This window comes from Cryptomeria japonica, chromosome 11 (genome assembly GCF_030272615.1).
Source record: "Cryptomeria japonica chromosome 11, Sugi_1.0, whole genome shotgun sequence".
In the NCBI taxonomy this organism is placed as follows: domain Eukaryota; kingdom Viridiplantae; phylum Streptophyta; class Pinopsida; order Cupressales; family Cupressaceae; genus Cryptomeria; species Cryptomeria japonica.
The window spans coordinates 328500563-328514990 of record NC_081415.1 but is presented as its reverse complement, the minus strand read 5'-3'; the positions used below and the strand labels follow the sequence as shown (position 1 = coordinate 328514990).

Genomic DNA, 14428 nt, shown 5'->3' with positions numbered 1-14428 from the left:
CCCATAACCTTAACCTTGAGAATGAGCAGCACTAAGTTCACTTCGCCCTTCAAAATCTCCACCTCAGTGAGAGAGAAAGGAAAGAAGTCTAAAGAAAGGACAACAACAGCTCCCTTACAATCAAGAAATAGGGCACCATCAACCCCCCAACAACACCTCCAACCATCTCCAATAGCATCCATCTCCACCTCAATAGAAGATAGATCATCTCCAGCCACATCCATCTCCACCTCAATAGTAGATAGATCCACCTCAATAGGAGAGACTAAAGAAAACCAAAGAAGCTGAAATTGAAGCATAGAGGCCAAACTTGAATACACCGAGCCTGCCACAAAAAAGGAGGGCAAGACCCTTAACCAGAAACAAAAACCACCTGCAAGGGCAGGCCCAAAAGGAAAGGAAGGGATCAACATAGAGAACTCATCAACATCCATTCCAGTAGCATCTTTACTACAACCACACAACAATCAAGATGAGGCCATAAAGGTAAAAACAATAGACACAGCAGCCTCCTTCCAAAGAAACTTCCAAAGCCAAAGAAGCAACCAAAGGGGCCCCCACATAGAAACCCCAAAAGGGCATCTAGGTCTCCTCCAAACCAAACCAGAAGTCCAAAACCTAGGTAGAGGAAACCAAGTATGCAGAATCCCAAGCTGAAAGATAAAGCACTAAAGCCCAAGAAAGGCCTGCATCGAGGCAACAACCAGCAAATCTCGCTCCTTCGAAAGTCCACAACCATCTCTAAAGGCAAATGAGAACAAAGCCCCAAAAACTAAAAATAGGGTCATGGTTCTATTAGTAACTGAATCACCAGTTCTGCATATGTCCAGAAGGGCATCTAGGACAACACAACAAGCTCCACTGAAAGGGACATTTTTTTTTTGTTTTTATAGGTTGCAATTTTTTTTTTGTATTTTTTGTTTGCTCTTTTTTTTTTGGCAAGTGGACAATTAAACCTTGTTCTCTTACAGTTGGTTCTTCAATGTTTAATCTTTGTTGTTAGGCTATGGTTGGGCTGTTGGTTGTCCCTGTTTTATCTTGTTGCAACGTTCTTCTTTGGGTATCGAATCCATGAAAAATCCATGGGTCTCAGGTCCCTTCAAAACCTATTGTAACAGATTTCAGGTCCCCTCAAAACCTATTTGACCCTTAATCAAAAACAAAAAAAATCTACGTAGTTTTTCTTTATTAAAATTTGCTCATGATTAAAATAATGTTGATGTTTTTGGATAGCTTCGAGAGGTATTAACCCAAGAGAATCCACAAGTTAAGTCGACCTAATGAAGAAAAAATTTAAGTTATTATTGCTAAGTCAGCTTAAGTGGAAATAGCGCCTAACTCACTCCTGGTTTGTATAAATAGAAGAGAGACTCTTCTCATTTGTAAATTTTTCATTCATATTCACTGGAAAACCAAGAAGGAGATTCACTATTCTGCACAAAGATTCGCTATTATCTTCAGAAGTTCGCTACTGGGTTAAATTACTGCACTCTGCCTATCTAGGCATAATTCTTGAGTGTTGCTTTTGCACTGTTTGTACTTGGATCATCATTAGAAAAGTTCTGTTGGGTTTTTCTCCCTTGAGTAAAAGGATTTTCCCATGATAAAACATTGTGTTCACTGTTCTAAATCTACTTACTGTTTATATCTAATCTTAAAAAATAATAACATGGCATTAGAGCGGGTTCAAGAAAACTGATTAGATTTGACTAAGCATAATTTCAGATTAAGTGGAAGACAATTCTTTAGGACAATTTATCAGAAAAGAAGATGGTGACCGGTGTCAAAGTAGAAGATAGGTTTGATGGGACTTCCAACTTCAACTCTTGGAAGTCTAGAGTACTTATTGTTCTAGAAGAGAATGATCTTCTAGAATTTGCAAAAATTGATGTATCTGAGCCAACAAAAGACTTAGAGAAAATCCAGTGGAAGAAAAATGGTACAAAGGCTAGAAAGATCATGATAGACTCCGTAAAGGATCACCTAGCACCAATCATCTCCAGGATGAAGACAGCTAAAGAAATGTTTGATGCACTAAAAGGACTATATGAGATAAACAATATCAGCAGAGCCCTCGCTCTTAGACAACAGCTCCATCATATAAAAATGACTAAAGGAGAGTCAGTTACTTCATTCTTTACAAATATCTCTGATCTGAGAGATCGGTTGAGCATTATTGGGGATACAATTGCAGATAGAGATCTTTCTATGTTGCCTCTCAATGGTCTTCCTCAGTCTAGGGAACCATTCATTCAGAGCATCAGTGGGAGATCTGACTTGCCCAAGTTTGATCGTCTGTGAACTGATTGTATTCAGGAGGAAGCTAGACTGGCAGCAAAAGGAAATGGGCGAGGTTCTTACTGCACATGCTACTAGAGAAAAGGGAAAAGGGAAAAGGAAGAAGAGGAAAAAGAAGCACCTTCAAGAGAAATAAAGACAGAAAAACAAATTCTTTTCCAGAATCGTGAAAGAAGGATCTTTCTAATATTCGGTGCTACAAGTGTGACAAGTTTGGCCACTATGCCCAAGACTGCAAATTTAAGTTAAAAAAGCATGTCTTAACTGCTAACATTAATGAAGAGACACCTCCGAAAAAGGCAAGACACTCAAAAGACGATTCAGAAGAATTCCTATTCATCTCCGCTCTTTCAAGTAATGTACCAACTAACAGTGACACTTGGTTGATAGATAGTGGTGCTTCACGTCAAATTATAGGCTACATAGAGCATCTTACAGACTTGGTAGAGAAAGAGTCTAAATTGCAGGTCAATTGGAGATGATGCTAGATATGCTGTGAAGGGAGCTGGGGTCACCTCCTTCCAGCTAGACTCTGGTATCCCTCTACAATTGAGTGATGTATTGTTTGTCCCAAGGATCAAAAGGAACCTTGTTTCCATTTAAGCCTTGAAGGACAAAGGCTACAAGGTTGCCTTCTCTGAAGGAAAGGTTCTTGCATGGCCCAAGAACTCCAGCATAAATTCAGCACATGTGATTGGTATTTGTCAGAAAAACCTATATAGATTGACAATACAACCAATTCAAGTATTAGTACATGACTCTATCAGTTTGAGTGAACTATGGCATAAGAGACTTTGCTCGTTTACATTATAGAGCTCTTCCCACTTTGGGGAAGATGGTTACTGGTCTTCCAAAGCTCAGTATAGAGCATGATGGCATCTACAGAGGATGCGCACTCGGTAAAAAACACCAAGGTTTCCTTCCAAAGCAGTGGCAGTAGATCCAAGGGGATCGTAGATCTTATCCATTCAAATTTATGTGGACCAATGTTTGTGGCATCACTAAGCGGATTTTGGTACTATGTGACTTTCATCGATGATTATTCTCGAAAGACTTGGATTTACTTCTTAAAATCCAAGGAGTCTGAGGAAGTCCTTGATAGATTCCGAGAATTCGGGGGACAAGTTGAGAATTTGTCCAGGAAGATGATTAAGGTTTTGAGATCAGATAATGGAGGGGAATACACTTCTAGAGGATTCTATATTTTTTGCATTGAGGCAGGGATCAAGAGGGAGTTTTGTGTTCCATACAACCCTCAGCAAAATGGAGTTGCCGTGAGAAAGAACAGATCTATAGTAGAGGCAACTAAGGCTATGATTCATGATCAGAGTTTGCAGAATTTCCTATGGGTAGAAACCTCCAGGACTGCAGTATATGTTCAAAATAGAAGTCCTAATTGGATATTGGGGAACATGACTCCAGAGGAGGCCTCACAGGTGTGAAGCCTGAGGTTAGTCACTTGAGGATATTTGGTTGTCTTGTGCACATTCATGTACCCAAGGAGAAGAGATCAAAATTGGACCCTTCAGGCAGGAAGGGTACATTTGTGGCTACAGTGAATCTTCAAAGGCCTACAGAATATATATCCCAGGACAGAAGCAGATTGAAATTAGCCGGGATGTCTCCTTTGAAGAGGAGGTAACCTTCAGGAGATCTAAAGGATCTCACATGGAGATGGACAATGAGGAGCAGGAGGCTCCAAAGGATATGGATTCATCCCCTGATTATACTCCAGCCATTCAGAAGGAGTTTGACGAGCCAGCTAGACTATTAACCCAATAGATCCAATCGATCCTATAGAACCAACTGATGGGCCTATAGATATTGTCGTAGGTCGGAAGAGGCCCATGTGGGCTCGAAAGACCATCCAAGAGGCAGAAAGATATGAAACTCCCCAAGGCACTTTCAAGGAAAGCAAGAGACCTCAGAAGTTCCCAAGTTATGTGGCATTAATGAGCCACATCATTGATTCTAAACCGTCCATTTATGAGGAGGCATCTAGCCAGCAAGTATGGAGAGATGCGATGACGGAAGAGTATCAATCCATCATTAAAAATGATGTATGGGATGTTGTTCCGAGACTTAAACGGAAGTCAGTAGTGACTTCCAAATGGATCTACAAAATCAAACATGCAGCTGCTGGCAGCATTGAGAAACACAAGGCAAGATTTGTGGCTAGAGGATTCTCTCAAAAGGAGGGAATAGATTATGAGGAGACATTTGCTCCAGTTGCTCGATACACTTCCATCAGGTCGATTATTGCTATTGCCTCCACAATGGGTTGGAAGTTACATCAAATGGATGTAAAGACTGCATTCCTCAATGGTGTGATTGAGGAAGAAGTGTATATTGAGCAGCCAGATGGATTTGTGATTCATGGGAAGGAGTCCCATGTGTGCAGATTGAAGAAGGCCCTGTACGGACTTAAACAAGCACCTTGTGCATGGTACAAAAGGATTGATAGATACTTAATGAGTTTGGGTTTCACCAAGCGTGATGCAGATTCCAACCTTTATTTCAAAATTGTTGATCATGAGGCCTTGATCCTGGTTCTTTATTTTGATGATTTATTTCTTACTGGAGCAAAGAAGCTCAGTGTCCAATGTAAGAGGGAGTTAGCCTCCAAATTTGAGAAGGACCTTGGCCATATGCATTACTTCCTGGGATTGGAAGTATGGCAGAGACCTGATGAGATCTTCCTGAGTCAAGGGAAGTACACTGTAGATATACTGAGAAGATTTGAGATGATGGACTTTAAGTCCATGGCTACACCAATGGAGACAAATCTGAAGAAGTTGAGTGACTCAGCTTCCGAGTCAGATTTGGTAGATCCCACCATGTATAGAAAATTGATCGGGTCATTGATGTATCTAGTCAATACTAGACCAGATATCTGTTTTGCAATAAGTGCTCTCAGACAATTCATGTGTGAGCCGAGACAGATACATTTGGCTGCAGCAAAGCATGTACTAAGATACTTGCATGGTACTATGGGATATGGCTTGAGGTATGTCTCCAGTGGGGACCTAAGATTACAGGGTTATTCTGATTCTGACTGGGTAGTGTTGACGTGTATTTTGTACAAAATCAAACACAGAATAAAATACCCAAGGGTACCTTATCCTCTCTTGAATAAAGCCTCTAATTGCTGAAGATATCGCGAGAAAGGATCAATCAGGATGACTCCAAGGTTCTTGTATGTAGGGTCTCTACGTGTGGATAAGCTTTTTGTGGTATGATGTGATTTGCTGGAATCACAAGGGGACTTACATCTGATGATTGAACTTCCGATCTGCTTTGCTGGAAGACAGGCTCTTACTAACTTAGATTTGAAAAAATGGAAAAAGGATGAGGGCGAAGAGAAGATCTAATCCTAATACTAAGAATGTAGGAGCAATGATTTGATTTTTGATGAAACTCTAACTAGGTCTTGTTTTGACATCAATGGACCATCTCCACAAGGCTAGTGCGATCTTCTAAGGGAAGCTTTATGATGTTCAAATCATCACCGCAGGCATAGACACCATCAAGTTGATGCATATCAATGAAGAAGCGACAAATTGAAATTGAGCTTAAGCTGAATGATTCCAGTTGACTACACAAGGCAAGTCTGCAATCAACAAACTGCTAGTAGTATGGATATACAAATTCCACCATTAATCAATCGCATTTCCTCCATTCATCTAATCATCTACCATCTAGGATTGAAGACTCAACAAGAAACCATGCAAATTGCAAGAAACGACACACTTCACCATTACTTCAATGAAAATGGAGTTTGTTTACAATCAATGGCAACAATTTCTTGCGTTGTCCTCCTATTCTACTCTAATTACTATTCTATCAATTTCTAACTACTCTCTATCTTCTAACTGCTTCAACTATTTACATACTATCTCTAACTATTGCTAATTAGCCTTTACAAAATGAAATGTCAGGGCTTATATAGTGCCCTCAATACAATTTGATGGCTTTGATCAATTCAAGATCAATGGCCAAGATTTTACAATGAAAACCCTAATTAGGGTTTGTTACAACCATTACATAACATTTAATGCTCAACCAATGATAAAATTGCATTGCTTGGACACATGTCCTCTTTGGAAAAATCGACCAATGGATAGCCGGGGTAGGTACATCGGAGTTTGTGCCACCTTCCATGAGTTAGGTACATTGAATCTGGACATGCTGAGGTGGACCACACTGACTGGAGGAGTGATGACTGGGATGCCACCTCATCTGACACTTGTAGCTTGCTAGATATTCAATTTGATGTCGTTGAGAGGCTATCTTTAATTAACTCTTGTTCTAACTCCTTGTGTCCTTGATGTGTAGGATGATGATGTACCTCGCCTTGGAACGCTGGATTGAAAGAGGTCGCCCCTGTCCTGGCTCGATCGTCCCGGCGAAGACCGTCCTTGATCCGGCTTGATTTTCCTTGATGAGATCTCCATTCGATGCCTACAAAACATTTCATAATTAGTAACTAGATATTGCAATGCATAACATAGATTAGATTAATTTTAGGAAACTTCATGATAAGTCTTTGAGTTATCATTTCCTAAAAAACGATTGAGCTAGGGGAATTCAAAATTCAAAATTCAAAATTCAAGCTATGACGATCAACGTTCAAAATCAAAACAATAAATCAATATCGCCATACCTCACTTGAGAGCTAACTCTAGAATGCAAAACAAGGATTGCCTAGGCAAAATTAATGTTGGAAGCCTTCAACGTGATCTTCAAGGATAAGGAACGTCCTCTTTATCAATTCGCCACCCTTGGAGTCTTTGATGTGTTCTTCAATGTCCTTGGCAAGTTCGCCTAACTTGAAACTCGAACTCCTTTGATAATGCTTGTGCCTTCCTATTGATAAGACTCGCACCTCCTCTTGAATGATAATTTCGCCCTTCCTTTGTATGAAATTCGCACCTCTTTTGCCTTCTCCAAGTCGCATATGAGAGATGATAAATGATGATGTGAAAATGAAATAAACTACTCCTCCTTTATAGGCACTCACCTTCATATTGACCCTAGGCCGACTTTGGTGAATAAGGCAAATTTAAAATAAACTTAAAGGCCGACCTTTGTAAAATGAAACAAATTTTAAATCAAGCGCCCCATTCTATTTATAATTAATTAATTTAATGCCTATAATTTTAAATAAACTCGATTTTTAAAAGGCAAAAATTAATTAATAAAGACCCATGCGCTAATGTTAAATGCTAACTTTAATTGGATTTCAAATTTATCGATTTTTTCCTAGCATTTAATAAAATCTAAAGAATGTTTTAGCGCCAAATTTGGAAGAGGTAAGGACACAAACCTATCGCTCTGGTCCCTGACTAAGGGAGAGGAGCGAATTTGATGTTTAGTCTTGATTCTCTTGCCTTTTATGTTCAAACCCTCCATCCTCACGTTGAGACTGGCATGTTTGCCAAAAAACTTGAGCTTGATCGTCTTGATTTGGTGGATGAATGCCCTCTAAGGTGGATATCGCCCTGGTCCCTTGGTGAGGGACAGGAGCGAAATTTGTGCTCTGGCCAACATTTGCTATCTCTCAAGCTGCTATTGCTTTCATCGTGTAAAATGAAGTCCCTTGGTCCGCTTTGGACACTTGAAACGTGATCAACATTCAAAATCTAAGCTTTCATGAAGATTTTGCTCTGGTCCCTGCCTGAGGGACAGGAGCGAATTTGTACTTTCAAGCTCAACTACACTTTGCCAACTTCCAAATTTATCTTCAACGGTCTAGTTTCACCCTCCTTTCTTGCCTTCAAACTTAAAACTTGCTTGCTTTTGCCTGAATTTTACCTTATGAAGAATTTCGCTCTGGTCCCTGCCTGAGGGACAGGAGCGAACCTAGGTATTTAAGTGCAAATCCTTCATTTTGGCGGTCCTTGTAACTTTGTTCTTCATCAAGATACCTTAAAACGTCCTCGCCACCTTGTACTTCGTCCTGGAGTGTCTTGAACTTGGGATGAAAGTAAGATAACCAAGATATCGCCCTAGTCCCTGGCTGAGGGACAGGAGCGAATTTGTGCTTGTAGGCTTCATCTCACTTTGCTAACCTCAAAAATTATCTTCAATGGTCTTGTAATGCTCCGTTTTATTCACCTTTGGCTTGGAAATCATTCAAACTTGGCAAGAAATTCGTCTAAGGCAAAGATCGCTCTGGTCCCTGACTGAGGGACAGGAGCGAACTTGGGCATCTGGGTCCCTTGTTGATGTTTCGTAATCTTCAATTTGTCTTCAACAGGTTCAATTCATTGTCTTTGCTTGCCTCAAACTTAAAAAACTCATTTCACTTCGCCAAAACTTGTCTTATAAGGAAAATCGCTCTGGTCCCTGAGAGAGGGACGGGAGCTATCACTTAAATTCGCCCTGGTCCCTGGCAGAGGGACAGGAGCGATTTTGCTTCTAGGGTCAATTTTCCTTATGATTGCGCTTTCAAGTTATATTCAACTGATAAAATGTATCTCCTTCGATCTTCTCAATTCGCGAAATCGTTCAAATCTTTCAAGGACAAGGCAATTTTGAATTTCAAGCTCCGGTCCTTCGGTGAGGGACAGGAGCGAATTTTGCTCTCCAGGCCCAAATGCTTCACTTTTCACCACGAAATGTCTTTGCTAAGGAAGATATCATCCTGCTTCATGCTATGAATAAAAGTTAATGTCCAAGCAAAGTCTAAAAATGTGCATATGAATAAAATCGCTCTAGTCCCTCAGCGAGGGACAGGAGCGAATTTGACCTTCTAGGCAAAAACTTCATCACTTCATTGTTTTTGATCAAGTCTGGATGCTCTATCATGCTCATTTCGTCCTTCACCATGCCTTTGATGTCTCAATTCGTCTAAACAAGGTCAAGAATGGCTCAAATAAGTATTATCGCTCTGGACCCTTGGTGAGGGACAGGAGCGCTTCGCCTTGGTCCTCCTGAGAGGGACAGGAGCAAAATTCGCTCTGGATCCTCAGTGAAGGACAGGAGCGAAATTTGACTTTTCGAACTCTCTATCAGGATAATTTTTATGGAATATAACATTTAAGTATAAGAAAATGTCACTTATACTTTAAGTTATATTCCATATATACTTTCAAGATGTTTGAGAGTGGTTTCAGACCTCCAGGAGTTATATTGCAAAATCTAGTTTTTTGAGGTTTTTCAGTTTCCAGACTTAGTCAAATTTCAAAATCAGGACATTCCAGACTTAGCCAAATTTCAGGATCAGGACCTCACTCAAGCCGGACTTGCTACCCTATTGATCTCCCCGACAGCACTCAAAATGCAAAGGCCAACTAACAAAACCCTAAAAAACCTAAAGAACAAACCCTAAAAAGCAAAAAAGCAAGGGTCCCCATTTGCAATGGGGCGATGTGTGAAAACGTCACAACAGGTAGGAAGTGTGAATGATAGGAAGAGCACCTCCGAGTGTTGCTTCAGTTTGGGGTTTGTCGTGATTTCCTGGTGTAGCAGGAAGAAGACCTCTGTGGCACTGAGCACAGCAGAGGCTGAGTATATTGCAGCATGTGTAGCAGCCCGTGAAGCAGTATGGCTTTGAAAGGTCCTTGTAGGATTGTTTGGTCAGATATTAGAACTGACCGTGATTCACTGTGATAACCAGAGTTGTGTAAAGCTCTTAGTGAATCTTGTATTTCATGATAGGTCAAAGCATGTGGAGATTAAGTCCATTACATCAAAGACATGGTGTTGAGGAAAGCAATCCAGCTCCAGTACATTCGTACTGATGATCAAAAGGCTGATATCTTCACCAAGCCTCTTTCCAAGGTGAAGTTTGTGTACTTTTGAGACAGGCTTGGGGTGGTAGAGAATGTCTCCCTCACTAAGGAGTCACAACATCATTAAGACATTCTCCCTATGTCAGGGGAATGAACAGATCAATGAACTAATATGTCATAGTGTATATTTCTCTGAGACAAAGAAATATGAGGTGAAAGCACTTGTAGTATATATTTCTCTGAGACTGAGAAATATGAGGTGAAAGCCCTTGTACTGTATATTTCTCTGAGACGAAGAAATATGAGGTGAAAGCCCTTGTACAATACACATCTCTAAGACTGAGTTGTGTTTCCCACAAATTGGGTGTAGCCATTGTGGACGCCATGTTGAAAGAATCCATGGCGAGACACGATACCCTTGAGTAGGACTCAAGGAAGATTTTTTTATGAATGGAGAAGTCCTTGCTGATAATACCTCCCTAACTAAGAGGGAGTGTTGATGTTTTTGGATAGCTTTGAGAGGTATTAACCCAAAAGAATCCACAAGTTATGTCAGCCTAATGAAGAAAAAATTTGTTATTATTGCCGAGTCGGCTTAAGTGGAAATAGCACCTAAGTCACTCCTGGTTTGTATAAATAGAAGAGAGACTCTTCTCATTTGTAAATTTTTCATTCATATTCACTGGAAAACCAAGAAGGAGATTCACTATTCTACACAAAGATTCGCTATTATCCTCAGAAGTTCGCTAATGGGTTAAATTACTGTACTCTGACTATCTGGCATAATTCTTGAGTGCTGCTTTTGTATTGTTTGTATTTGGATCATCATTAGAAAAGTTTTGTTGGGATTTTCTCCCTTGAGTAAAAGGGTTTTCCCAGGATAAAATATTGTGTTCGCTGTTCTACATCTGCTTACTGTTTATATCTAATCTTAAAAAATAATAACAAATAAAGGTCGCAAATTTCCTAGTAAATGACACGATTCAACTCATAAAAAATCCATGATTTTTTCTATCAAAAAATCATACATGATTTTCAATAAAAATGACGTTGTTATCTGACTCCAGACTTGCTCATCAATTCTCATAAAAAAATGGTATGACACTTTAGAAACCCTCATGATTTATACAGACATTGGTGCTTGCAGTTTCATTCAAAAAATATGTCATGAATTTTATGAGTTGCAGCAAAATGGTTGTTCCTAGTAAAATTCTTCTGACCCCTTGCTCAGATACCATATTGTAAAAATTTATAGAACACAATATTTTAGTATTCCATTAAATAATAGGATACTGATTACAAAAAGGTTCATCTTCTTATATAAAGAATGGAAGATGAAACCATGCAAAAGGATAAACATGACATGACTCACCTACGACTAAAAATAGCAAACTAAAAAAAATACAGAAAAAAAATTTTGTCATTCATAAAAATGACAAATGCAAAAGTTTGCTATTTTTAGTCGTAGGTGAGTCCTGTCATGTTTCTACTACATCAAGTTCCATGGGAGTTTCTATCTTTCATCTTTAAAAAAATTGATGTTTAGTTTTTCTAAGTTCTCATTAATAATATCTATCGGCTCTATTACTAAATTGCAAATCAAGAAAGACTCACAAGGTGGCAAGTTCTAGCTCTGATACCATTTGTAATATTCCCTTTAAATTTTCCTTATTTTTCTTTAAATTATAAAATCTAACAAACAATTATAGCAGCACAATTGATCATAAATATGATATCAACTTTAGAAACTGCAGTTTTAACAGTTTATTTTGAACAATATATAATATTTAGAATATATTCAAAAAAGAGGGAACTTATCTTTCATATTTGCTGTTATTTATCCCAACTCTGCAGTGATCTATCTTCACTAAAATGTCTTTGAATTGTCTCCAAATTTGTTTGAATCAGGGGTTTTCATCCACTATCTCTACCAATGGAAATTAGGGGATTTCATTCTTTAATTTCAAATCTTGAAAGGTTTCATCCTCACATTGTTGAACCACAATCCACACTCCACAAGGAGTAATAATTAGATATATAAAATGTATTCAATGATGCTTCCTTCTCCCTTCTGATTTCTCTTATATACCTTCTCTTCCTCATAAACATAACACTTCATGATGCCCCCTTGACTTTTGATTAAATTAAACTTTAATTCATTTCTAGTTCCTTATAACTTAATCACTTTAATTAAATTGCAGGTACTTCCCTTTTGGATTTAAGGGGCTACATTTAATTATTTTATTTTATTGTTTTTGTAATTTTTATTTTTAGATGGAGGCATTACAATCTCTAGGAAATGAGATGCATGCATGTCTTCAAAGTTGAACTTCAATATAAAAGTGACTTGAGGGAAGCTTTGGCAGATGGGGTAAAATTGAACCCGACTATGCATTATAACAAGAAGCTAAAATGGCAGAAAGCAAATGTAAAGAAAATTACCTAAATATGTAAAGGATTGTATTGGTTATTTTTCAATGGTCAGATAATCACCCGAAGGAAGTCCTAGCAAGCCAGTGGATCGGGGGGGCAGACTTCATATCACCTTTCCTATTATATCAATGTCGATAGTTCTAGATAACAAATTTCTCTCATGTGTCGAGGAAGGAACAAGAACAATGCCAGAGGGAAATTGCAGCATATGGTCAAACCCAGCATTGAAATTAGTACTAAACAATACAAAAATCAAATACAAAGTGAAATTACTCTTAAATGACGGGAAACAAAAGTTAATAGCAGAATTAAAGAGACCAAATTCTGAGTATAGTCAAGATGGAGTGTTGTACTAAATAAGTGTAATTGTGAGGTTAAGAAGAGAAAAGACCTGTTGCATTAAACCAGAATTAGCATTTACATTAGATTAGAAATTAAATGAAAAGACTTACTCATTCCAACTACGACTCCTCGGCGACAAACAGATTGAGTGCAAGTAGGCCTATAGCGGTGGTGTAAACGATGAAGTTGTGTGAAGCAGGGGTGCCCAACAAGTGCCACTGCCATCACGAGCAGCTTCTTCTTGGTCCTTCCAAATGTTGGATTTCCAAAGCTCCATTTTATCTCATTTGCTTTCACCCCTTCCTGGTTAGCATTTATTCGCGAAAAATTTTAAGATTATTATTATTATTATTATTTGGTGTCGTGATGAAAATTAGTGTGGAGCTGCCTTTTTAATGAAGTTTAGAATAATAATAAGATAAGTAAAAGATAATTTTTTTTTAAATAATATTTATGAAAGGATTTGTATAATGTATTTTTATGAATCTGTATCAATCATAATATTTAATGATGTTTGAGGTGTTTGTAGGGTTTGTAAAATGTAATTTTTTAATAAGGGTATTTTTTTTTACTTTGAACCTACATAAGAATAGAATAAGATGGATCAATATTTGAGAAGACCTAAGAGGGAAGGCTCTCTTGATGCATTGTGTGGTATCTTGAGTACAAACACGCCATAAAAAAAGAATCATAAAAACTTTAGTTGGCTTTCTTGAATATTCAAATAGTAAAGGATGGAGGAAGCAAGATCCTCTAAAGAGCCAATAGTTGAAATATCTCAATGCCCTTAACCAAAAGAAAATCCAACTTGATGGTATTGAAATAGACTTTGTTCTCCTACAAGAATCTAAATTCTCTAAAGAAAGTTTCCCATGCTTCTAGAAACCTCTTAAAGATTTTGGTAGGCCTTAGTTGCCTTAGTAGAAGGTGCTTTTGAGGGCTAATGCATCTTATGGAAGCTAGTATGAGTACAAATATATTTAGTGCCCAAGTCTTCTAATTGGATTTTTTGCTACTTCAACCCTTACAAATACAATATCCTTGGATTTCTTTTCAATGTTTACTACCCTAGCATTTCCATAAGAAAATGAAGGGTTTGGGATGAGTTATCATGGAATCTTTGTTTTCTTTATAATTGAAATGTTCTTCTTGGAGATTATTTCAATGTCATAATAGGTCTTACGGATAAAGGAAGTGGTCTTTATAGGGCCACTCAATAAAAAAAATAGATTTGAAGGAGTTTCTAGTTAAGAACAATCCCTTAGATCTTATCCCTAAAGAAGGCTCCTTCACTTGAAATAATAGAAGGAAAGGCTTATGTTGCATGGTGGAAAGGTTGGAAAAAAAATTGGTATCTCTTCATTAGCTTCAAAATTCATGGGTATTTAAATTTATCGCTCTTATAATGCCTTCTTTGAGCTACACTACCTTCTTTGTTGAAGTTTTGTCTTATTCTCTTAGTCAAGTTTCCCTTCAAATTTGAGTTCTTGTGGCTACAACAACCATTTATTAATAAACTAGTTGAAAAGTGATGGGTGTCTTGCCCTACTTCCAAAGGTATGTCTATGCTTTGTTTTGCTAGTAAATTAAAAAAATTAAATAATTTTTTTTCTAGTAGA

The 14428-nt window shown here is 38.1% G+C and overlaps 1 protein-coding gene across 2 annotated transcripts in view; it reads right to left on the bottom strand.

The window, feature by feature from the left end:
- Positions 1-13114, bottom strand: part of LOC131065062 (protein-ribulosamine 3-kinase, chloroplastic) — a 206644-nt gene extending 193530 nt beyond the window's left edge. Inside the window, exon 1 of one of the 2 annotated variants that reach the window (XM_057999462.2) lies at positions 12920-13114. In XM_057999462.2, coding sequence (XP_057855445.1) covers positions 12920-13034 — 115 coding nt within the window. In that variant the 5' untranslated portion in view covers positions 13035-13114. The remainder of the gene's footprint in view (positions 1-12919) is intronic. The other variant, XM_057999461.2, reaches the window with a different exon arrangement.
- Between the last annotated feature and the right edge of the window lie 1314 nt (positions 13115-14428).